This window comes from Anabrus simplex, chromosome 6 (genome assembly GCF_040414725.1).
Source record: "Anabrus simplex isolate iqAnaSimp1 chromosome 6, ASM4041472v1, whole genome shotgun sequence".
NCBI classification, from domain to species: domain Eukaryota; kingdom Metazoa; phylum Arthropoda; class Insecta; order Orthoptera; family Tettigoniidae; genus Anabrus; species Anabrus simplex.
The window spans coordinates 350,435,506-350,462,139 of NC_090270.1; the positions used below are offsets into that span (position 1 = coordinate 350,435,506).

The following is a 26,634-nucleotide window of genomic DNA, read 5'->3' on the forward strand; positions in this document are numbered from 1 at the left end:
ATACTTTCTGATTATATTAGACATGTTTGTGAAATTAATAACTGGTTTGATAGCAAGTAGTTCAGTTTTACGAGAGGTTATTCCACTGAATCTCAACTTGTAAGTTTCCACCAAGATATAGCAGATATTTTGGATTCAGGAGGTCAAATGGACTGTATCGTGACTGACCTGTCTAAAGCATTTGATAGGGTGGATCATGGGAGACTACTGGCAAAAATAAGTGCAATTGGACTAGACAAAAGAGTGACTGAATGGGTTGCTATATTTTGAGAAAATAGATGTCAGAGAATTAGGGTAGGGGAAGCTTTATCTGACCCTGTAACAATTAAGAGAGGAATTCCTCAAGGCAGTATTATTGGACCTTTACGTTTTCTTATATATATAAATGAAATGAGTAAAGAAGTGGAATCAGAGGTAAGGCTTTTTGCAGATTATGTTATTCTCTATAGAGTACCGGTATTCATTTATAGGAAGGGGAGTTACCAAGGGAGATGTTCAATACGTTTCCGGTTTCTTAGAAATCATTTAGGAAAAGGCTAGGAATCTGCCACCTGGGCGACTGGTGTGTAGAGAAGAGAGAGTCATTGTGTCATCCTGAAATAAAACAGATTTATTGCGGATCATAGTTGCGACGAGTAGCCACCGCTCTGTGAGAAGTACACCTTGATGCAGGATCGGATACGAGGTGAGGCACATTTTTACGACCGGATGCCCTTCCTCACGCCACACTCATTGAAGATGAAATTTGGTATCACCTGTGGTCTGTGCATAGGACCTGTCCCGGCATTTGCCTGCAAGTGAAAATGGGAAATCACGCAAAACCCTTCTCAGGACAGCTGACGGCGGGGTTCGAACCCATCTCCACACAAGAAATACGAACGATGCTTCACATTCAAAGTAGGACGAACATCGCTAAATATTTCTTTGCTTTCAGTGTATACATTTCAGAGCATTTGGTAACCCTGAGTAGTATTTACAATAGCGGTAAATTGCACTTTTTGAATTGCTAATCACCTTCCTTGGCGAAATTCTGCGCAGGCTACCGTGCAGTTTAGTACTTTCTCTCAAACTGACACTAGAGTTTAGCTCACAGGTAGGATGTCTTCTTGATTATGGGCAAAATACTTGCTTAAAAAAAAAAAAAAAAAAAAAAAAAAGTCTGCGTCGAGTTCCCCTATTTGCTTTGTAACATGTGTTGGTGGCAGTGAATCACATTGACTGTTGATGCAGGTGTGATATACTCAACGTACTCAGCTGTACCTCAGGGTGAGGCAAGTCGTAAATATACTTCATATTACTAAGCTTAATGAGGGATTTCGAATACTTGTTCGGAAGTGAACGGGAATCTCCGCAAGCGTCGTTTTTCTCACATCAAAATGCCACAAAATACATTGCGAAGGAGAGTTGCCATGCCCGAATGAAGTAAGGCCTATGCTAATCCTGATGTATCGAGTGTATCAAGTTGTATTTATTTCCTTTCTTCCGCAAATTGTTATTCTCGTTTCCTATCGAGTGAAACATCCGAGACGTACGTGGATACCGTCATAAGTATTGCCCTGCTTTTGTAATTTTAGCGTTACAATTACGAGATATTGTTTGCGTTGTCTTTATTATGGACGAAAGTGCTGTAATTGTTTCTCCGGACTTCTTGCGCCATCTGAAAGAATATGCGAGTCGATATTGAAGTAGGCGTCCTGTAATATGGGAGTGAACTAGAGACTCGTGATCGTCAGGTCAGTGTACTAGCGTTACTGATCCCAGATGCTTTTCGCAGAATGCTCTAAAATGTAGGGCATCGAGAAATTGTACACTAAAAGTATACCAACACAACATTACAGTATCTCGTGGGGATAGACGAGGTGTGATCTTCGTTTGGATGATCAGTTTAACGAGGTCGTTACAGATCTCTGCACATGGTTATGATGGTATGTAGAAATTGTAGTAGGGATGTAAAGGAGAGGGCATATAAGTCTCTGGTAAGAGCCAAATTAGGGCATGGTCCGAGTTTATGCACCCATACAAGGACTACTTCATATCAGAACTGGACCCCCCCCCCCCCTCCCACTAAAAGCAGCTCACTTTGTTCTGGGTGATTTCCAACAAAGAGTAGCATTACAGAAATGTTGCAAATGTTTTGTTGGGAAGACTTGGGAGAAAGCGGACGAGCTACTCAACTAAGTGGTATGTTGTTACAGATGTTGATTCCCATAGGGAACCTGAAATATTTGTCCCAAATGAGTAAATTGATAATACCAATATAGTTGGCCCATTATTGTACGTTATAAATATTCCAGCTAACTCATTCCTGGGTGCCAGCGTTTTGCCCCAGTGTGCTAAGTTGGGCTCATTGGTTGGTAAATAGCACACCTACCAAGACGCATGGCTAGTGCATACCTAGTCTACTTGGAGCACCGGCAGTACTGATGCACTATGAGAGACTTCGTCTCATTTTCAAAAATTGATGCCTGTCTGGCCAGCAGATGATCCAGATAGACATGATATAGTCTTTTGGGCTTATGCCATGTCAAGAAAGTAAGCTGAAATTCTTAGAGTATAGATAAGAAATGTGTTTTTCCACCATTCAATACACAATTTATTTTAATATATTAAGCTAGTACCGGTTTCGGCCCTTTAACGGCCATCATCAGCTAGTACATGTTTTGTTTAGCCATTAGACAATACACAAGTTGTTATATTAGGCATCCGGATGTCTAATGGGGGATGGAAATGTATATAATAACATATAATTAAAATATCAGTGGTTAGGGTAAAAAGTTACAAATAGAGTATGAGTATGTAAAACATATTAAAAAACACACAGGCCACAATATACAACATTTAAAAAAGTTTCAACACATTAAAATGGTGCGTATGGGTAGACACTTGTTAAAATCTTCAGTTCATGCTATGTAGATTCCATTCTTCTGTCCTCTGTGCAGTTACTTCTAAGTTATGTTGATTATATTGCGTAAGGTAATCTTCAAGGACATTTTGAAACTAGTGTATGTCTTATTGATGTGGGCCTTTGTCGTGATGAAATTTTGTTGTGTTATATATCCCAACTTGTGATATGCTATGGCAGGTTTCAATATAGCAAACAGCAGGTCTCGAGCTTGTATTTAGAAGTGGTCGGTGGTAACACCTCTCTCGTCTATGTTTGTTCTTGTAGTCTGTAAAGATAAAGTGATGTGAGTATGCCGGTAGTGTGTGTATGAAGGAATGCCTAGTGTGTGTATGGATAGAGTACTTACTATGGTTGTTGTGGAGGTCTTGTGCCGATGTGTTTGAAGGCTTGTTGTGTGTGTGTGTGTTGTGTTGTAGGGCATCGGCACAAGACCTCCACAACAACCATAGTAAGTACTCTATCCATACACACACTAGGCATTCCTTCATACACACACTACCGGCATACTCACATCACTTTATCTTTACAGACTACAAGAACAAACATAGACGAGAGAGGTGTTACCACCGACCACTTCTAAATACAAGCTCGAGACCTGCTGTTTGCTATATTGAAACCTGCCATAGCATATCACAAGTTGGGATATATAACACAACAAAATTTCATCACGACAAAGGCCCACATCAATAAGACATACACTAGTTTCAAAATGTCCTTGAAGATTACCTTACGCAATATAATCAACATAACTTAGAAGTAACTGCACAGAGGACAGAAGAATGGAATCTACATAGCATGAACTGAAGATTTTAACAAGTGTCTACCCATACGCACCATTTTAATGTGTTGAAACTTTTTTAAATGTTGTATATTGTGGCCTGTGTGTTTTTTAATATGTTTTACATACTCATACTCTATTTGTAACTTTTTACCCTAACCACTGATATTTTAATTATATGTTATTATATACATTTCCATCCCCCATTAGACATCCGGATGCCTAATATAACAACTTGTGTATTGTCTAATGGCTAAACAAAACATGTACTAGCTGATGATGGCCGTTAAAGGGCCGAAACCGGTACTAGCTTAATATATTAAAATAAATTGTGTATTGAATGGTGGAAAAACACATTTCTTATCTATACTTTGAGTCTGTCAATACGGAAAATGAAATTTATAAATAATAATAAAAGCTGAAATTCTTTACGTTTTGCAGGGAACTTTGCTCTGCGTCCTCAGAAAAAAATCTTGACTGTACACGAGGAAGGCTTCTAAAACAATGAGGTTTGAATTTAGACGTTACCCAATAAAAGTGGAAATGGTACGTTCATTCATCACCAGATGGCTCCCCGGATGCGGTACAGCGCTAGCGTTCGAAGCGGAAGCTGACGGAACCATCAGAATCAGTCTGAGAGGGTCACATAACATAACGGGTATATGCACATATGTAGGTACGACATTGATACAAGCCTGGAATGAAACATCTGGTGATGAGGCATATATGAATTTGGAAAACACCGAAAAGAAATAACAATAGAGAAGGGAACTACCTATGTAAATCGTTAATGGCTGGACACCAGGTATTGCTTAATTAATAGCCAGTGTCCCTGTTGAAATTGTTAGAATTTTTACGTATTTCCACAGCTTCCCGTATAATCCTGGACCTGTAGTGTCTAGTGTGGGTAGGAGCTTGAGCATCTTGGAACATGACGTCACGACTCGACAATAGAGCGTGCTCAGCTATTGCTGATTTATCTCGCAGTTGAGATGAATATTCCATTCATGTTCCTTGATACGAGCATTAATGGACCGGCATGTTTGGCCAATGTCTAACTTACCGCAAATACAGGGAATTTCGTATTCCCCCAGGATATAAAAGTGGGGACAATTTGTCCTTGGTTTTACCCAGATTGTGAGCAGTTTTATTGATGGTGCCAAACACAGTTTTTATATTGTGTTTGCGGAGGACCTTGGCACTTCGATCTGTGGTGTTATGAATGTAGGGCAGGTAGGCACTTCTTCCTCCTGTGAGCTTTGCTTGGTTGTTTCTCTGGGATTCAGGGCTCTGTGAATCTGCAAATCACTGTAACCATTACCCTTGAATGTGACTTTGTGTGTATCCATCTCCACTTAGATGTTTGATGGCTCACAAATTCGTCTTGCCCTCTTGGTGAGTGTCGTGAGAATGCCTTGTTTTTGTGCTGGATGGTGGTGAGAATCTGCGATTAGTGTGGGTAGGCTTACGATAGATGGTATGTCCTAAGGAGCTGTCCGGTTTCTTTCTTACTACAACATCCAAGAAAATAAGGCATCTGCCTGACTCCATCTCCGTATTGAATTTTATTGACGGATGTTGCTGATTTAGGTGGTTTAGAAATAGATGAAGTTTCTCAGGACCTTCTGTCCAGACCACAAACTTGTCATCAACATACCTCCATCATATCATAGGTTTGACAGGCGCTGAAGCAATAGCCTCCTCAAAATGCTCCATAAAGGAATTAGCCACTACGGGCGAAAGTGGACTTCCCATAGCCAATCCGTCCGTCTGTTCGTAAAAATTCCCACCCCACAAGAAATAGCTCGAAGTCATGCAGTGGTAAAATAGCTTAGTAATGTCCTCAGGGAACAGGTGTTCAATGAGAGACATGAGCAATTCTGTCGACGTTTTCGTGTTTTAGTGAACAAGGACTCCACTTCGAAACTCACCAAACGTGCATTAGGTTGAAGGCTTATTGTTGACAGCTTGTTGATGAAATACCGAGAGACCGGGCGAGTTGGCCGTGCGCGTAGAGGCGCTCGGCTGTGAGCTTGCATCCGGGAGATAGTAGGTTCGAATCCCACTATCGGCAGCCCTGAAGATGGTTTTCTGTGGTTTCCCATTTTCATACCAGGCAAATGCTGGGGCTGTACCTGAAAAGAGGCCACGGCTGCTTCCTTCCATCTCCTAGGCCTTTCCTATCCCATCGTCGCCATAAGACCTATCTGTGTCGGTGCGACGTAAAGCCCCTAGCAAAAAAATGAAATAAAATAAATACACCCGAGAGTTCCTGACATATGATTCAGTACGTCCTATGTGTGGCTGAAGCAATTTGCTTAGGTATTTAGACAGAGCATATGTAGGAGAACCTATCACACTAACAACAGATCTGAGAGGAACATCTATTTTATGGATCTTAGGAAGTCCATATAATCTAGGTGGCACTGCTTCCCCCGGGGACAGATGTTCAGCCTCCTCTTTTGGAATTGAAGATTGCCTTAAGAGCTTCATACTGGCATTGGGCACACGAGTCTTAGGGTCATGTGAACTCAGTCTGTAAACAGGCTCTGACAATATAGCCGAGATCTTATTATACTCGTCAGTGTCCATAATCACTATCGCATTGTAACGGTTCAAATCCCGTTACAAGATGATATCTGTATTTTTATTATTGTATGATTTTATCTGTATTTTATTATTATTATTATTATTATTATTATTATTATTATTATTATTATTATTATTATTATTATTATTATGTTATTTGTGATATTGTTACTATTATTGTAATTATCAGTCTTATTTAATTCAATTTTGCAATGCCTGTTGCTTGCAAGATTGTACTTAGATGTATGCATATATACGTATATGTAGATTATCATTAAAAATTGTGACTTGCCTTACTGTCTGACAAACTTTTGAAACATATAAATCTGAATTTAATTTGAAAAATCTGAATATCTGCATTTAATATGAAAATTATGAAAATTAATATTCATTAAATAAAATACACACTCGTCGGACCTTGTACTCACACTTACTTGTTACCTGCTTACTTACACATACATTATTTGAAGGGCGCCAGCTACCACTCAGTGCAGCAATAATAGAATGACACTCTTGACTATTTCTAGGGTGTGGGGTAATAAGCTTACTTTTGACAACATACCATATAAGTTCTGGGAAAAGGAGATTGGCGTTCGGTTTCCCCATTAATTTTGAGGTTAAGATATTTTACTGTCAAAGAAATGAAACTATGAATTCGTTTGATAGAACAAAATATATTCTTTAAATAATATATAAAAAATAGTGAGTCTTGTTGCGATAAAACAGATGAGAATATGAAATTATGACATTGCAACTGAAAGAAACTAGGCATGAATTTGAATTCTTCTTGACCGGACATTTAACACTTTATACGAAATATTTCCCTCACTGATTCACTTGACTGTACCTTCAACACTTTGAGTGTAATTACGACGTATTCCTTTGATCTGGTGTTTACTGTAGATGTGTCACGCCTAACTTGGTGATACATCCTTGTGACTGCTTCTTCTCCGTATAATCTGACTTCTTTGTAAGTCAATATGGTATTACCTCTTGGCAGGTCCAGGGTTGCCCTCTCTGACTCCATGGTAAGCTCTTGCGTCCGTGTCTTCAACTAAGTGACCAACTAACTTTTGGCCTCACTCTCTCAATGACCAATTATTAATGGCTCACTAAGTCTTCACCATCTCTCGTTCACACTCGTTGACTGACCAACTAAGGCCTCTTGATCTAGTAGACTTGTTCACTGTACTGCTTCCGTTTAAATAATGACTGACGCTACAATATGCACCCACCTTTTATAGACGTTGGTTGACACAGCTACGTAATCTCCAGAAATAACAATGACATACTCTCACCTACGCGACAGATATTACATATAGTTGTGAAATAGCCCGGGGCGGCTGACTCTCTGAGCGCATATTCTAAAAGCTCACGATGACGTAGCCATGACTTGGCGATGACTTGGCAGAATCGCCACCAATCTTGCACAATGTACCAACGTCACATCCAATCTCTGATATATACAACAATTCTCACTGTACAGGTATTGAGTGTTATTCTACACATACGTATATATGCATACATCTAAGTACAATCTTGCAAGCAACAGGCATTGCAAAATCGAATTAAATAAGACTGATAATTACAATAATAGTAACAATATCACAGATGGAAGATAGGAAAAACTAGAAAGGTTCCACCTTTTCAATACAAAAATGTTATAGGTTTATTTATAACATGTATTTGCACTTGGGACTAGTTTCGACGCTGTGTTGGCGTCATCATCAGCCAAAAAATGGGAAAATAGGCCAGTGTGTAGGCATTCATATTACACAAGGTGTTACATTAAACAATACAAATCTTGCAAGGAGATAAAAACATGGATGAATATAGAAACAAATGAATCGTTGAGAAAGCAAAAGTTATACATGTTAAAAAATAACCTTAACCACACATCTTGCAGTGCGAAAATATTCTTCTTGAATGATTCCTGAGTGTAAAACACACGCGCACACATTTCTGAAGAGCCAGCAGGCAGGACAAAGTAAAGTGAAACCTTAAGGGATCTTCTGAGAAGAGTTCATCATTTTTCTATGTTCCGATTAAATAATGAAGTCTCCCTTGAGTTCCTGATAAACATACACAACAGGAAATTCTCCTTCACTCTCAACAATAGCTATAAAGACCAACGGTAAATTTCATTTTTCAAAGACGTGAAAGCATGATCTTGAACGTGATGTAACTCCTTTCATTTAACCCATTTTTTACACAAGGTGTTACATTAAATAATATATCTCACGAGGAGATAAAAACAGGGACGAATGTAGAAACACATGCACCGTTGAGAGAGCAAAAGTTGTACATATTAAAATAAGCTTAAGCACATAACTTGCAGTGCGAAAATATTTGAATTTGAAAGATTCTTGAATAAAAGACACACGCGCACACACTTCTAAAGAGCCAGCAGGCAGGAAAAAGTAAGGTGAAACCTTAAGAGTTCTTCTGAGAAGAGTTCATCATACTTTAAATGTTCCGACTAACTAATGAAGTCTCGTTTTGAGTTCCTGATAAACATACACAACAGGAAATTAAACAATATACATCTTACAAGGAGATAAAAACAGGGAAAGTTATACATATTAAAAATAGTCTTAACCACAAATCTTGCAGTGTGAAAATATTCGTCTTGAATGATTCCTGAATACAAAACACACGCGCATACAATTCCGAAGAGCCAGCAGGCAGGAAAAAGTAAAGTGAAACCTTAAGAGTTCTTCTGAGAAGAGTTCATCATTTTTTCTATGTTCCGACTAGCTAGTGAAGTCTCCCTTGAGTTCCTGATAAACATATACAACAGGAAATTCTCCTTCACTTTCAACAATAGCTATAAAGACCAACGGTAAATTTCATTTTAAATATTGTGCAGAGACGTGAAAGCATGATTATGAACATGATATAACTCCTTCATTTAACCCAATTTTTACACAAGGTGTTACATTAAACAATACACATCTTACGAGGAGATGAAAACAGGGCCGAATGTAGAAACAAATGCATCGTTATGCATATTAAAAAATGAGCTTAACCACACAACTTGCAGTGCGAAAATATTTGCCTTGAATGATACATGAATACAAAAACGCACGCGCACACATTTCTAAAGAGCCAGCAGGCAGGAAAGAGTAAGGTGAAACCTTAAGAATTCTTCTGAGAAGAGTTGTATTTTAAATACTGTGTAGAGATGTGAAAGGATGATCTTGAACATGATATAACTTCTTCATTTAACCACCTATGAAAGTCTCTCTCTATATTACATAGCTTCAATAACAACCATTCTGTAGATGCACAAAATAATCTTGTAATCTTCACAGGTCCGGTATTCAGCTCAACAAGAATATAAAATTGGTATTCAGGAATACGTATTCAGGAAAACGTATTCCTGAATACCAATTTTATATTCTTGTTGAGCTGAATACCGGACCTGTGAAGATTACAAGATTATTTTGTGCATCTACAGAATGGTTGTTATTGAAGCTATGTAATATAGAGAGAGACTTTCATAGGTGGTTAAATGAAGAAGTTATATCATGTTCAAGATCATCCTTTCACATCTCTACACAGTATTTAAAATACAACTCTTCTCAGAAGAATTCTTAAGGTTTCACCTTACTCTTTCCTGCCTGCTGGCTCTTTAGAAATGTGTGCGCGTGCGTTTTTGTATTCATGTATCATTCAAGGCAAATATTTTCGCACTGCAAGTTGTGTGGTTAAGCTCATTTTTTAATATGCATAACGATGCATTTGTTTCTACATTCGGCCCTGTTTTCATCTCCTCGTAAGATGTGTATTGTTTAATGTAACACCTTGTGTAAAAATTGGGTTAAATGAAGGAGTTATATCATGTTCATAATCATGCTTTCACGTCTCTGCACAATATTTAAAATGAAATTTACCGTTGGTCTTTATAGCTATTGTTGAAAGTGAAGGAGAATTTCCTGTTGTATATGTTTATCAGGAACTCAAGGGAGACTTCACTAGCTAGTCGGAACATAGAAAAAATGATGAACTCTTCTCAGAAGAACTCTTAAGGTTTCACTTTACTTTTTCCTGCCTGCTGGCTCTTCGGAATTGTATGCGCGTGTGTTTTGTATTCAGGAATCATTCAAGACGAATATTTTCACACTGCAAGATTTGTGGTTAAGCCTATTTTTAATATGTATAACTTTCCCTGTTTTTATCTCCTTGTAAGATGTATATTGTTTAATTTCCTGTTGTGTATGTTTATCAGGAACTCAAAACGAGACTTCATTAGTTAGTCGGAACATTTAAAGTATGATGAACTCTTCTCAGAAGAACTCTTAAGGTTTCACCTTACTTTTTCCTGCCTGCTGGCTCTTTAGAAGTGTGTGCGCGTGCGTCTTTTATTCAAGAATCTTTCAAATTCAAATATTTTCGCACTGCAAGTTATGTGCTTAAGCTTATTTTAATATGTACAACTTTTGCTCTCTCAACGGTGCATGTGTTTCTACATTCGTCCCTGTTTTTATCTCCTCGTGAGATATATTATTTAATGTAACACCTTGTGTAAAAAATGGGTTAAATGAAAGGAGTTACATCACGTTCAAGATCATGCTTTCACGTCTTTGAAAAATGAAATTTACCGTTGGTCTTTATAGCTATTGTTGAGAGTGAAGGAGAATTTCCTGTTGTGTATGTTTATCAGGAACTCAAGGGAGACTTCATTATTTAATCGGAACATAGAAAAATGATGAACTCTTCTCAGAAGATCCCTTAAGGTTTCACTTTACTTTGTCCTGCCTGCTGGCTCTTCAGAAATGTGTGCGCGTGTGTTTTACACTCAGGAATCATTCAAGAAGAATATTTTCGCACTGCAAGATGTGTGGTTAAGGTTATTTTTTAACATGTATAACTTTTGCTTTCTCAACGATTCATTTGTTTCTATATTCATCCATGTTTTTATCTCCTTGCAAGATTTGTATTGTTTAATGTAACACCTTGTGTAATATGAATGCCTACACACTGGCCTATTTTCCCATTTTTTGGCTGATGATGACGCCAACACAGCGTCGAAACTAGTCCCAAGTGCAAATACATGTTATAAATAAACCTATAACATTTTTGTATTGAAAAGGTGGAACCTTTCTAGTTTTTCCTATCTTCCATTCTCAGTTCAATACGGACCAAAAATGAAACTCTTATGTTTAAATATCACAGATAACATAATAATAATAATAATAATAATAATAATAATAATAATAATAAAAAAATACAGATAAAATCATACAATAATAAAAATACAGATATCATCTTGTAATGGGATTTGAACCGTTACAGCATTAACCTTATCAGCTGAGAAAATGGCCAGTTCAGAATCATCTCTAAGTTCCTTCAGAGCTTACCTCTCGTCTTTTGTTAAACTGGGCGTGGGTACAACAGCGGACCTAACGAGTCTTACACATTTCTGTCTTAACTCCTCAGCCTCATCCGTAGGTAGTTAGTAGATGGCTGCCTTTAGAGAAAAAAAAACAAACAAAAAAAAACAGAATTAACTCCTCAGTGGGAATTTTAGAGGGAGTGACAGCGAAATTAAGACCCCTAGCTAGAACTGCCGTTTGGTTCTCATCCAAGGATTTCTTGAAAAGATTGACTACAGTTTTACTAGCATCCAGGTTCATGAGAGAGACTGTCTGTTTATGAGCTAGTTGGAGGAACTTAAAAATTTCTGTCTGAATGACACCTGATTGAATTTGCGTTCAGCCTGTATAGTAGTAATGCAATTGAAAGACAACCACAATTCCTGCTAGAGAGTGTTACTTAACAGGAGGTGTAAACAAAACAACTGTCGGGAGACTGAGCCCTGTTCCTTACGAGTGTAATGCACTCTCTTGATCGCAAGAGCCTAAGTAGCACGTTGATATGTTTTCCTGGCCTTCGGAGTATTTAACGTGTGCTTCAGCTTCACACAGTTGGGAATGATGTTATGGTCCCTGCATCTCAGCTGAAAGCATAAAGAAGAAAGAAAAGTTGACTTCTTCCTCCTTAATTTACTGAATTTTGTAGCCTTCTTACAAGTATCCTCCCCATAGAGGTTTTTAATGTTGCCATTGATGCTATCCCTGTCCCTTCACTATTGTCACTTCATACATTCCTCATTGCCAGATGTTTCACTGCAGGCTTGTATCAATGTCATACCCTCATATGTGCGTACGCCTGTTATGTTATGTGACCCTCTCGGACTAATTCTGATGGTTCCGCCAGCTTCCACTTTGAACGCTAGCGTTGTACCGTGTCCAGGAATCCATCTGGTGATGAATGAACGTACCATTTCCAATTCTGTTGGGTAATGTCTAAATTCAAACTTAGTCTTTCTCATGGACAGTGAAGACTTTCTTGTGATGATGCAGAGCAAAGTTCTCTGCGAAACGTAAAGAATTTCACCTAATTTTCTTGACATGGCGTAAGCCCAAAAGCCTATATCATGTCTTACAAGTACGGGCTGTGAAAGCATCAATGGCAAGATGATACAGATATTGATTCCCATAGGGAACCTGAAATATGTCCATCTCACAACATTGTTGAGGTTATTTTGCAGTTGCTCACAATCTTGCAACTTATTTATAACTCTATACAGAATAACATCATCTGCAAAAAGCCTGGATCTCTAACTCCTCTTTTACTCATATAATATATATACGATATATATATAAGGAAACATGGTCTATTTAGGTCTCCAGATTTAGTTTCCTTATTCCCCCTCCATGTCCCGTAGTACGAGAATGAAGACCATATTCCATATTCCTTACTTCCGGCTTTCTCTCACACAAAGGTCCCTTTCTGTACGTATTCCAGCAACGTTTAATACTGGAATGGTTATAGTGTCTGCCATGCCAAGTCACTACACGCCGGGGGCGTCATCGTATCGGTCCCACCCCCCCTTACGCTCGAGCACGCCAATCATGAGCAACACTTGGTGCTAGGCTGGTCCTCTTGCCTCTGTCCGCGGTCCCACAGCAGAGGACGACGGAAATTACTTGACTTTTAATCTGGAGTCTTCTATCTCGCGAGGTTCCTGGGTACATCTAGCATCCGGACTGTTCTGGAAGGCCCGGAGCAGGTATATAAGGAGAGGAGTAAGTTGGGGTGACAGTCAGTGAGAATCAGTTAGAGAGTGAGTGAGCGAGAGCGAGATTGAGTTCGCTGGTGTGGGTTAGCGAAGAGCGCAGTCAGTGATATCTTGGGCTGAGATGTCAGCCCAATCAACAGTGTCGGTCTGTTGGAGCCGAGGACTCGTTCCTGTTTCCCTGATGTCGTGTGTGTGTTCCTTGAGGCCGGCTGTTGGAGAAGAATCTTGGGTGTTCTGGAGCAGAGCGAAGGGAACACTGGGTGCCGACATGCGAACGGGGTTTGACGGATCGAGTGAACAGCGGATACTATTCCGACCTGCGAGACTGACATGTAGGCTGTGGACTGTGACAGCGCTAACGAGTGTGACCGAGTGGCTGAGTGAGTGTAGTGTACATAATTGATGACTGTGTGTGTGTGTGTCATTGTAGATGGAACATGAGAAACTAAAAGAGAGAGCGCGAACCGTGTAAGTGTGTAACCGTGTACTTGTGTAAGTTGTGGCTCGGTTATCGTCTGTGTGTGTGTAAATCTGTAATTGTAGTGCGTAGTTAATAAATCTACCAGGTCCTGTTCTCACTATTTACCCTGCCAACACGTTACAGTACCTTACCTATCAACAAGAACCTAACGTTTCCTTCCTTCTGTCATGATATTTCTCATATAACTTAATTTTCCTTTTTGTTCGTTCCTGTTCTGCTCCTGTATTTACTGTAGATGTATTTCTCTTTGTTAATGTTGTTGTTCATGTAAATGTGTATTATGTATGATTATACGGTTTTTATTGTGTATATTTGTGTCCTTTGTAAATATTTATAAATCTTTCATTTTAGATTCATATCTATTGTACATAGCTCGGATCTTTGTAATTCGGCATTGTGCTGTTGCTGATTCTGAATAAATATGTAAATAAATAAAAATAAATAAAGGTCCAATAAACTGCCTTGAGGAATTTGCCTCTTAATTATTGCAGGGTCAAATAAAGCTTTACCTGCTCTAATATTCGGAGTTCTATTTTCTAGAAATATAGACACCCATTAAGTCACTCGTTTGTCTAGTCCAGTTATGTTCATTTTTGCCAGTAGTCTGCCATGATCTACCCTATGAAATGCCTTAGACAGGTCAATTGCAATAGAGTCCATTTGACCTCCTGAATCCAAGATATCTGCTATATCTTGCTGGAATCCTGTAAGTTGAGCTTCGGTGGAATAACCTTTTGAGGATGGTTGCCCAGTTGTACTTCCTCTTAAAACAATAATCACCACCACCGTCACCACCGAATAACTTTTCCTAAACCTGAACTGCCTTCTGTCCAACTGGTTATTAATTTTGCAAACATGTCTCATATAATCAGAAAGAATGCTTTTCAATTGCTTGCATGCAATGCGTGTCAAACTGACTGGTCTATAATTTTCAGCTTTATGTCTATCACCCTTTTCTTTATATACAGGGGCTACTATAGTAACTCTCTATTCATTTGGTATAGCTCCTTCATGCAAACAATACTTGAATAAGTATTTCAGATATTGTACTATATCTCAACGTATTGTCTCTAGGATGTCACACAGAAATCTTATCAATTCCAGCCGCCGTTCTAGTTTTCAACTTTTATATCTTATTGTCCATGTCCTTATCATATGTTAGTCACCTCCTCTCTCTGGACATTATGCTTGTAACCAACAATCTTTTCACTGTTACGTCTTTCCTGCAGAACCTCGTATGTGACATTTTTGTCCATTTTCAGGTAATTGCTTTGTTAAACAGCAGGAGTCATGACCCATCACATGGAAAATCTATGTGAAAATAAATATCTTACAAAAGAAATTTGAGGAAAAATTACTGATGTGCTAGTGTCGCATATTAGGCCTGCAGTATTTTCTGTGTGACATTGTATTCTAGGTCTGAGTGTCACGTAGGAGATTTTGCTTTACTCTAAGGCTTGAGTTGTGAACTGTCTGATGTGAGATTTGTGGTATTTTTATGCGTATTGTGGAATGTCAAACCTCAGTACCTTCCATTATCCATGTGTTTTGACTGCTTTATTGGGTAGAAATTCAGTAAGACTTACATTACTTTTATAGCACGATAAGGATGTAATATGTTGGAAATCTTAATTGGAATACCTTGTGGAGGAGCGATGTGTTCACTGCGACAGTTAAGAACCCACCCGCCGTCCCCCAGAAATAATTTTGTTTTTATAACCTAATAGAAGTTATTACGCGCCATAGTCCATCGCCTAACTACGTACCAGCATTTCCATTGGGTGAGACGCTACGGGATATGACGTCACGTTTCAAGAGAGAATAATAAGTTCATTTTTCAAATATTTAGAAAGCCTTCTTGTGCCCCCATCACTATAAGAAACGATTCCTTACATCCGCAATCTCATAAACAGGCTGCATTTTTTAGTCTTGTCTATAGAGCATTAAAAATCCCGCTGACAACTGAAAATCGCAAAAAAGAACTAAACTATATTAAGGATTTGGCCAGAATTAACGGCTATAACCCCTTAATGATTAATAAAATCATTAACAAGATAAAATTAAAAACCACAACGAATTTGATTCCGGACAAGCCTAAAAAAACGAAATATGCTCCCTTCACCTACACAAATCCAGGCCTATTTCAAGTTACTAACCCTTTAAAGAAATACGATATTAATATTGCTTATAGAACCCGATATACGAACCGTAATATATTCTTCAATTCAAATATAGTTAACATTCATCACAATAAATTCTCGAACTCTGGTATCTATAGGCTTAAATGCACCCATTGTGGATTCTCCTACATCGGACAGACTGGACGTAGCTTTTTGACCAGATACCTTGAACACTACAATGCTTCGAAACATAAAAAGTATTCCGCCATGAGCACCCATATGGAAGAGACTGGCCACAGTTTTACTACAATTGAAAAAGACCTTCAAATCTTGAAATACGTCAATAAAAGTAAACTTATGACAGAGTTTGAGAACATTTACATATTCCTAGACCAGCATTTTAACGGGCATCAAAATTTAAATGATACTTCAGAAATTAAAAGTCCAATAATCGAGAAAATTCCGGAACTACTCTCTCTTTTCAATATAAATAATAATAACTTTACGAGAATCTTTAATTATACAACTGTTAATAATACAACAACTACTACTCTACTGCCCTCTCATGCGACACCCCCTCCACGAATACCCGACCCGCCTAAGGAATCGGTCACCCCTCCTCCTCACATGACTCACTCCCCGCCGTTACGTATACATACATACAATACTAGAAGGAGCAATAAGGTTACTCGCCAGTTTGATTTGCGCAGCCAACGTTAGCGAACACCTCACACTAGTCCCAAGGGTAAGCCTCTTTTTTTTTTTTTTTTTTTTTTTTTTCATTATAACATAACTTTATTTTTCCTCCCTTTTCTTTCTTTCCAGATTTCTAACTCCAATTGTGCCATAATCTGCTCCATTCATCTCTGGTTTGCTGGAACTCTCCCTACTTTCAAGTTATAGTTACTTAACGAGTCCACATTGGTGTCCTACGTTGTATAAGATTAATTCTACTGCTAGCGTGTAAATACGGACTAGTTCAACTGGTATTTCCTTCTGGCATTGTGTTGGCTCTCCTACAGAATTCCTAACTACTGAAGTTCACGTCATTTTAACCTTAGTTTCATCGCCATACGCCTTTTAACTGACTCAGTTTGACTCGTAATATTCAATAAACTCTATTTCAACTTTTGTTTTGCTCAATTTAAGAACTCCATAGTCAATAATTAATCCATGCTTCACGCATTGACATATATTTTAAGATCCACTATATCTATATCTTTTTACTTTAACAACCTCATGTTTGTTTTAACTTTATAGACTACCATCATTCAAAGAATTTCTCTACATACTTGCGGTTAATCTGTACATATTGTTATAATTTCATGTCTAATGTTATCATCTTACTTTTTATTATGGCTTTGTCACTCTTTTAACAATTTTTATCATTCAGTTCAGGGCCCTGACCTAATCTTTGTAAATTAAGGCTGATGATGTTCGCTATGTCGAACGAAACATGTTCCTTTATTTAAGACACCTCATGATTATTTTATAATTCAATGAGTAATATAATGTATTGAGTAGGTGGTTGTTATTAAAAGGATTTTATAATTTTAATATATGACGTCACTCCTAGCAATGAAGTAAGTGAATTCCGTTACCAACCCGCGCACAAGAAATACACAACTGCCCAGACCAATGGAGGTGTCACGCGGGATACTAGAGGCCTAGGGCCGCTTCGCGGCTTCTAACCTGGACGCCCCCAGGCCCAATGGCTTTGTGACTGACCAATGGTCTAACCAATCGAGACCAATGGCTTTGTCACGCCGGATACTAGAGGCCTAGGGCCGCTTCGAGGCTTCTAACCTCCCCTTTGCTTGATCCAGACCAATGGTCTAACCAATCCAGACCAATGGCTTTGTCACGCCGGATACTAGAGGCCTAGGGCCACTTCGAGGCTTTTAACCTCCCCTTTGCTTGATCCAGACCAATGGTCTAACCAGTCCAGACCAATGGCTTTGTCACTGACCAATGGTCTAACCAATCCAGACCAATGGTCTAACCAATCCAGACCAATGGCTTTGTCACGCGGGACACTAGAGGCCTAAGGCCGCTTCGCAGCTTCTAACCTGGGGGCTTACGCCCCCAGACCCCCTTTGCTTGATCCAGACCAATGGTCTACCCAATCCAGACCAATGGCTTTGTCACGCGGGATATTAGAGGCCTAAGGCCGCTTCTAACCTGGGGGCTTACGCCCCCAGACCCCCTTTGCTTCATCCAGACCAATGGCCTAACCAATCCAGACCAATGGCTTTGTCACGAGACTTTACAATGGCGAAAAATGAAAGTATCCTCCTATTCAATACATCATATATTCCGTCATTAGACGGAGTAAACAAGTTCAGACATGTTTCGGCTCGTTTGAGCCATCTTCAGTGAAAAAATTAGGGGGGTTGGAATAATTATTTACATAATATGAGTTGAAAAAATCCTAAAAAACATAATGAAAGCGTAAATGAAAAAACAAACAAAAGAGAGCCTAGACGGAAACAAAATAGCACAAATATACAATATTTACATCAATATGCAGAGCAAAACAACTTATTGCGACAAAATTCAGTGAAACAGGTGTTAATTTGAAATAATAATTGATACTAAAAACTGCGTTAACCTAACCTCAAAATGTTAGTAATGTTGGGGATATAGGTGAGGACAACAATGTGGCTGGTAGCTGTGACATGGAATAAACTATTCAAACATCTGGCAATAATGAACTTGGTTTACAAGTTATTGGTGAACTGGATACCCAAACGCAGTTTTTAGTATCAATTATTATTTCAAATTAACACCTGTTTCACTGAATTTTGTCGCAATAAGTTGTTTTGCTCTGCATATTGATGTAAATATTGTATATTTGTGCTATTTTGTTTCCATCTAGGCTCTCTTTTGTTTGTTTTTTCATTTACGCTTTCATTATGTTTTTTAGCATTTTTTCAACTCATATTATGTAAATAATTATTCCAACCCCCCTAATTTTTTCACTGAAGATGGCTCAAACGAGCCGAAACATGTCTGAACTTGTTTACTCCGTCTAATGACGGAATATATGATGTATTGAATAGGAGGATACTTTCATTTTTCGCCATTGTAAAGTGAAAACCGTCAATACGGAATGATTCTAATATCTTGTAATGTAATTTGTCACGAGATTCGTAAATAAAAGTAGCGCCGCTGCACTAATCAGATTCGTAAATAAAAGTAGCGCCGCTGCACTAGGACTAGTTCTTTATATGAACAGTTGGCAGCTCTGTCCACCGCACGATCAAGTCCTTCGCGAGAAGCGAGCGAGAGAGAAACAAGTGACAGTGCAATCGCGCCTGGATGCGTAGCGCTGGAAAATGTAAGGTGTTTTGAACTTTTGCCCTTTATTGTTGTGAGCGAAACTGCCATATTTTGTCACTGTATGTGCTAAAGTGGCCCCTCAGCTGAGAGTGTGTGGGAAATTTAAGTCTTGGATCATTGTAATACAACATCAGAAGTCAATTATTACTGCTGCAATGTGATGCATAGCTAAACAATTCAGTCTAAATTGTATTTTTTTTTGCCAGAATACTTTCCCGAGGAAGTTAATGGTGCAGATGGTCCAGAAGCAGAATCAGCAAAGTACCAGTAACACAGTGACAGTCTATGACTTACAGCATTGACCCAATGAAAGTATTATTTTTGACCTCGGTCATGAGATTACTGAATTATTAAATATTCCACCTCAAAATGTTAGTGATGTAGGGGATATAGGTGAGGACAACAATGTGGCTGGTAGCTGTGACATGGAATAAACTATTCAAACATCTGGCAATAATGAACTTGGTTTACAAGTTATTGGTGAACTGGATACCCAAGTGAAGAGCGTGGCATAGAAGAAAGAAATACGCAGGATGCTATGGGGAAAGGCGAAAGAAGCCATTATATGAAGATGCAGAACTGTAAGGTATATATAGCATTATAAAATGTGATTCGAAGAGGAAGAAAAATGAAAATAAAAGACTCATGGGGCTAGAATACGTGGGATTTCAGAAGACTGTGGATAGAGGTGATTCAAAATCGTTTGAGGGAATCCAAGCAAGTTCTCCGTAGATACAAACACTACTAAGAAATCTGAGCGCAGTTTTTGGTGCACTGAAATAAGACATGAAGAGGGAAATAAAGTATTTAGCACATTCTGGAACTTAAATTCTTGGAGTGAAAAGAAAATATCCATTCGTGGTTTTGAAGGGAAGGAAATCAACAGAGTAAGAAACTAGGAAGAACACAGGCCATGATGTATTTTTAAGAAAACCATCAAGTGAAAAAGTTAGAGTATTTTTCGTATGCAGAACACACTAATGATTGGCAAGTTACATTTGAACGTTGGACAACTGTTCTCAGTTTAATGTCAGTGGGCATGCAGTAGACTCAAAGGAAACGGTTGCAAAGAGAAAACACTTTAGTGAGTGTTGCAAAGTGAAAGAGAGTCACTACTGCAGGGCCAGTTTCGAGAGTCCCCGTTCGGTTTGATCCTTCGCATGTACGAAGTGTAAGGGTAATAGTGTACAGCGTGTTGGAAGGACGTCTTTTTCCGAGCGATGCATTCTCCGAGGAAAGACCAATGCGACATATGCTGTGGTTATAAAACTAAAATGCTCAGTGAGGAAGATCATGAGGCACATATGAAGAGGAATAATGAAGCCAGAGAATCAGATGAGAGAAACTGGTGATCACAATAGACTAGCTGCTTCCAACGTCTGTTACAAAAAAAAACTGCAACTTCATAACTTTACTATTTCCGTTACACTCTGGACAGGGTCGGCATACGGTTCCTCGTTGAAATTCATGACAACAGTTTATCTTGCAAAACCTAGTCCCACCAATAGGTTGAATAGAAATGCGAGTTAAGAAATGAGGCTCTGGCAATGCTGTAACGGCGCGCAGCGTGGCCAAGTACAGGTTGCGTGAACTCGGCGCTCTGCCAGAGCTGTCTCATTAGCTCAGTGAGACGAGGTAATGTTCGAGTCACATTCATGCGAATTTTTTTTCAGTTGATGTATCAAATTGTATCCAATGTGCACCTCCACAATGCAATGTCTGACCGTTACAGTTACCTGTATTCAAACATTCAAACATTCCTACAGACGTAAACGACCACTTTGTTTCGTCCATGGCACAAATAAAGCTAGTAAGTAGAACATAATAGTGAATAGAGTAACATCGTCTCTATCCAGTGTGGTACAAGGAAACACAATACAGTACAGTAGGTAGGCTACAACTGGATTGCCCATTATGCTATGCACAATAATTCCATAGTGTACGTGTCACGTCCATTTACGAACAATGTTCACTTCACAGCAGATGTTCAAAGCGACCACCTTGCATTTGCAAACACTTCGCCACTCACTGAAGCATACTTTACCGGACCCTACACAACACACCTGCATCCACCATTGCCAATGCAGCATGCACATGCACTATTAGGTCTTCTACATCCATGGTTGGAGTACTATAAACATGTTCCTTTAAGTGTCCCCACAAATAAAAATCTAGTGGATTAAGGTCCGGGGAACGTGCAGGCCAGAACATTTTACCTCCATGACAATCCATTTCCCTGGAAATGCTTCATTTAACCAGTCAGGCACAGTCATTCCAAAGTGTGGCGGTGCACCATCATGGTGAAAGCATAGCTGTCGCCGAGCACCAAGTGGAACGTTTTCTAAAGCATCAGGCAATGTATTACCCAGAAACATACGATAATGGGGTGCATTCAGCTTGTCCGGCAATAGGTAAGGGCCTGAAAGCACTCCTCCCATGATTCCAGCCCACAGGTTTATGCCAAAGCGTGTCTGAAAGCCACGTTCACAGGTGACGTGGGTTGTAGTCAGACCAATAATGGCTGTTGTGTTGGTTGAAAATACCTTCCCGAGTGAAGCTACAGTCATCACTCCATATCACATTCTTTATAAAATGTTTGTTATCTTCAGCTTGTTGCAAAAACCATTCACAGAACTGTACTCATTGAATGTGGTCTTCTGGCCACTGGTGTTGAGCTAACGTGTAATGATATGGGTGCAGTTTTTCGTCATGCAACACGTCAAAAACTAGTGTTCGTTATACCTGGAACTGCCTTGCAATATCATGGGTACTTCACCGAGGTAATTGGTGAACGGCTTCAAGAATGTCGTCCTCTGTTTGTAGAGTACGTATAGTCCTTGGACAAACTCTGTCCACTACTTGTGGACGAAGATTACTGGTTTCACGCAGGCGTTGCTCAGGGCTACAAGAAACATTCTTATCGGGATGGCACCTTTGAGGCTACCGTGCTGCATACTCATGAGCAGCAGCAGAAGCTTGGTCATCGGATGCACCCAACACTAAAAGCCGTTTGTGTAATCCATCAGGAAGCCGTCCTGTATGCACTTGACAGGACCAGTTATGGTTGTGCACTGCGTGGTTAGTCAACTCATGCATTCAGTTGAATAAATCGCACTGTCATGTGTTCGACTATTGTCATGTGTCAACAGGTTGTCATGCTTACAAACACAGTTACATGGGGACTAGGGACCTGATGTCTCACACACAAAAGAAAAAACCCAACCTGACGTAGATTCAAGCTGTAGCTCCATGGTGCATGTGGATTTGATAACCCAGCCATCTAGTCAGTGAGCTGCGATGGCAGGTACGATAGAGCAGGATGTTGCACATTTCTCTATTACATTCCGATGCGCTGCAGGATGTAACAGTGTTGCCAGTTTTTCGTTTTCAACTTGTTTACCAACAGCACCAGATCTGATTTGGCTATAGAAACTTTTGTCTTGCACTGAGATGAGGAATCGCATGCCGAACTCCAAGTGTGGCATTTTTTGTTCACCTTGTATATGGCATGAAGGTAATGGGGATGTGTCATCAAATGAGTTTGTGTCTTGCGTAGTCCATTTCTTCGAAAATATACCGAAACAGTACAAGCATATTGTCTTAATTTCTGATGGATGCACCAGAACAGAACCCTGGCCAGTGCACTGAGCGATGTTTCCATTATCAAGCATGTCTTCCGTAGAAAGGGCCATACAATGGTGGAAGCAGGTAGTGTACATTCTACTCGAGAACAGAACTTCAAACCTCCAATATATTCAAATCAAATAAATCAACATTGATCTTTATTTAGGGCATTTGCCCAGGCAGCAGATGATCTATCTGTTGTTTTCCTAGTCTTTTCTTAAATAATTGCAAAGAATTTGGAAATCTATTGAACATCTCGCTTGATAAGTTATTCCAACCCTTAACTCCCCTTCATTTAAACAAATATTTTCCCTAATTTGTTCTCTTGAATTCCAACTTTATCTTCATATTTTGATCTTCCGTACTTTTAAAGACACCACTCAAACTTATTCTTCTACTAATGTCGTTCCAGCTGGGCTGAGTGGCTCAGATGGTTAAGGCGCTGGCCTTCTGACCCCAATTTGGCAGGTTTGATCCTGGTTCAGTCCGCTGGTATTTGAAGGTGCTCAAATACGTCCGCCTCGTGTCGGTAGATTTACTGGCACGTAAAAAGAACTCTTGCGGGACTAAATTCCAGCACCTCGGCGTCTTCGAAAACCGTAAAAGAGTACTTAGTGAGACGTAAAACAAATAACATTATTATTATTAATGTTGTTCCACATCATCCCTCCACCGACAGCTCGGAACATAAGTTGAGCAGCTCGTCCCCTTTCTCCTAAGCCTTCCCAGCCCAAACCCTGCAACATTTTTGTAACGCTACTCTTTTGTCAGAAATCACCCAGAATAAATCGTACTGCTTTACTTTGGATTTCTTCCAGTTCTTGAATCAAGTCAAGGACCCCATACCCTTGAACCATACTGTTGTTGGGGTCTTACCAGAGATGTATATGCCCTCTCCTGTACATCCTTACTACAACCCCTAAACACCCTCATAACCATGTGCAGAGATCTGTACACTTTATGTACAATCCCATTTATGTGATTACCCCAATGAAGGTCTTTCCTTATATTAACACCTAGATACTTATAATGATTCTCACAAGGAACTTTCACCCCATCAATGCAGTAATAAAAGTGAGAGGACTTTTCCTATTTCTGAAACTCACAACATGACTATTAACTCCGTTTATCATCGTACCATTGTGTACTGACCATCTCACAATATTGTAGAGGTCATTTTGCAGTTGCTCACAATCCTGTAACATATTTATTACTCCACACAGAATACCACCATCTTCAAACATAAAGGTCCAAGGTTTTCCGAATTCGCACGTTCCTCATTGCCAGTTGTTTCATTCCGGGCTTGTGTCAATGCCATCCGCCTGTCAATGTCATATGTTACGTACAGATATTATATGACCCCTTTAGACTGATTCTGATGGTTAGGTCACCTGTGCCATGTCCAGGGAACCATCTGGTGATGAATGAACGTACCATTTCTACTTCTGTTGTGACGTCTAAATCCCAAAATATCATTGTTTAAGAAGCCTTTTTCGTGGACAGTCAAGATTTTCCTCTGATGATGCAGAGCACAGTTCTCTGTGAAACATAAAGTATTTCACCTTATTTTCTTGACACATCCTAAGCCTAAAAGCCTATAGAGTATCATGTTTTAAATCTTATTTACCGATGTTAGGCCCCTTAAAACAATAAGCATCAAGCAATCTTATTTACCAGTTTCCATTGATCATAATTGCTTTTCAAAAATGTCCCCTTTGTGCTCTTATCAGCCACATGGTGTTGCCTAATAGGCTTCCTTTTACAACATTCCTTCCTAACACATTTATTTTTAACTCTGCCAAAAATTATATCCGCTCAAATTATCTCATTCATGTCCGTCTCCATGGCTAAATGGTTAGCATGCTGGCCTTTGGCCACAGGGGTCCCGGTTTCGATTCCCGGCAGGGTTGGGAATTTTAACCTTAATTGGTTAATTTCGCTGGCACGGGGGCTGGGTGTATGTGTCGTCTTCATTATCATTTCATCCTCATTATGACGCGCAGGTCACCTATGGGAGTCAATATGATATAGATGTTGATTCCCATAGGGAATCTGAAATATTTGTCCTGAATGAAACGCTGGCAACCAAGAATGAGTTAGCTGGAAAATTTATAATGTCCAATAACGGACCATTTATATTGGTATTACGGGAGTCAAATCAAAAAACCTGCATCTGGTGAGCCGAACTTGTCCCCGGACACTCCCGGCACTAAAAGCCACACGCCATTTTTTTATCTCATTCATTTCATTAAATAACATATATGCCTGTAATCTTTGATTTTAAAAAGAAGTTAAAGAGAATATATGTTATTTCACTGGAGAATTACTTAGCATTCTTTGGATTACACAAGTATGAAGGATGAGTTCTCCATCTAACCAATACGTTATTTTACACAGTGTCAATATTATTTACATAAAAGGACAGTACCGGTTTCGGCCTGTAAATAGGTCATCTTCAGCTGTTGAAGAACCTGCTTAATAGCGACTGTACAGAATAAATACTTCTGAAATGAAAATTAAACAAGAATGCCATTAAAATGAACATGAATGCCACTATCACTTAACGTTAAGATATATACACATTGTACAGTTTGGGGTTTAGAGGGCTTTTACCCTGGCCCTATGATTTCTACATATTACAAAAATTATATTTGTTGAGGTTGAAATTGGATACAATTCTTAGAGTTTTTCAAGAATCACTGACATTCTGGTGGCAGGCTTGGATATCTAATGTTAAATGCCAACACTATATCCAATGGATTTATGAGATGATTCAAAGTGCCTTGTTGGGCTGCAAATATGAGGAGACATCGTGTTCATTAGAATAAGAGGTTTAGTAACCTGTTTACAGATACATAGCTCATTCTCAGTCTATATCAATGCTGAAAATCATGCTAGTTTATATTATACTTCATTGTTGAGGTTTACGTTGCTCTGTGTGACATATTGAAATCAATGAAAGTTAGTTGTGGGTGCTCCCCTCTTCATACTTGCGTTTCCTCAGGTAAATTTAAAAAATCTGAGAAAGAAGGAAAGGAAGGTAAGTATTAGAATAACTGAGAGCTCTCAAATGTTTGAACTCTGTTTCTGGCTCAAAATCTAAATTGATGTGATGGGCTCTGTTAATCGCAGAATTTGATTTTGATGTATGTAACGTCCCAGAACCGATGAACATAGGAGCAGACATCTTACCTAGGCACCCGACGAGGGAGCCTCAAGCTAGGGACCCCATTGTTGAGAGGGAGTTCCTACAGAAACACCAGAGTGAGCCTAAGGAACTTGTTCTTATGACCATCAAGAAGGAACTTGATCTGGGAGTAATCAAACAGTGCCAGGAACAAGACAAGCCCTGTAGGATCATGATGCAGTGGATTAGGAGACAGAACACTGATGGTCGGCTCGTCCCGAGGGAACTCAAGATGTGCTACAAGATTTTTCGGGTTGATGGAGGTCTCTTAATATACAGATCGCACCTCTCTGACGTGCCTGCAGTAGTGGTGATCCCTAGACAACACACAACGGACACCCTCGAGAAGTTGCACGGCACCACTGAAGCCGGACGCCTAGGAGGTAAAAAGACATATCATTCTATCCGACGAAGATTCTTCTGGGTCAACATGCACAAAGACACCCTGGACTACGTGAAGGGGTGCTACTTCTGTGCCTGCACCAAAGCGAGCAACAGGAAGGCAGATTCCTGCCAACGAG

General features: G+C 39.4%; 1 protein-coding gene across 4 annotated transcripts in view; it reads left to right on the forward strand.

Moving 5' to 3' along the window:
* Nucleotides 1-1,208: 1,208 nt before the first annotated feature.
* The window catches only part of LOC136875821 (zinc finger protein OZF), an 88,788-nt gene continuing 63,362 nt past the window's right edge, over nt 1,209-26,634 (forward strand). For 2 of the 4 annotated variants that reach the window (XM_067149444.2, XM_067149442.2), the window contains exon 1: nt 1,319-1,422. In XM_067149444.2, coding sequence (XP_067005545.2) covers nt 1,418-1,422 — 5 coding nt within the window. In that variant the 5' untranslated portion in view covers nt 1,319-1,417. Of the gene's footprint in view, nt 1,267-1,318; nt 1,423-1,769; nt 1,926-26,634 lie in introns of those variants that run through there. The other 2 variants (XM_067149443.2, XM_068228181.1) reach the window with 2 other exon arrangements.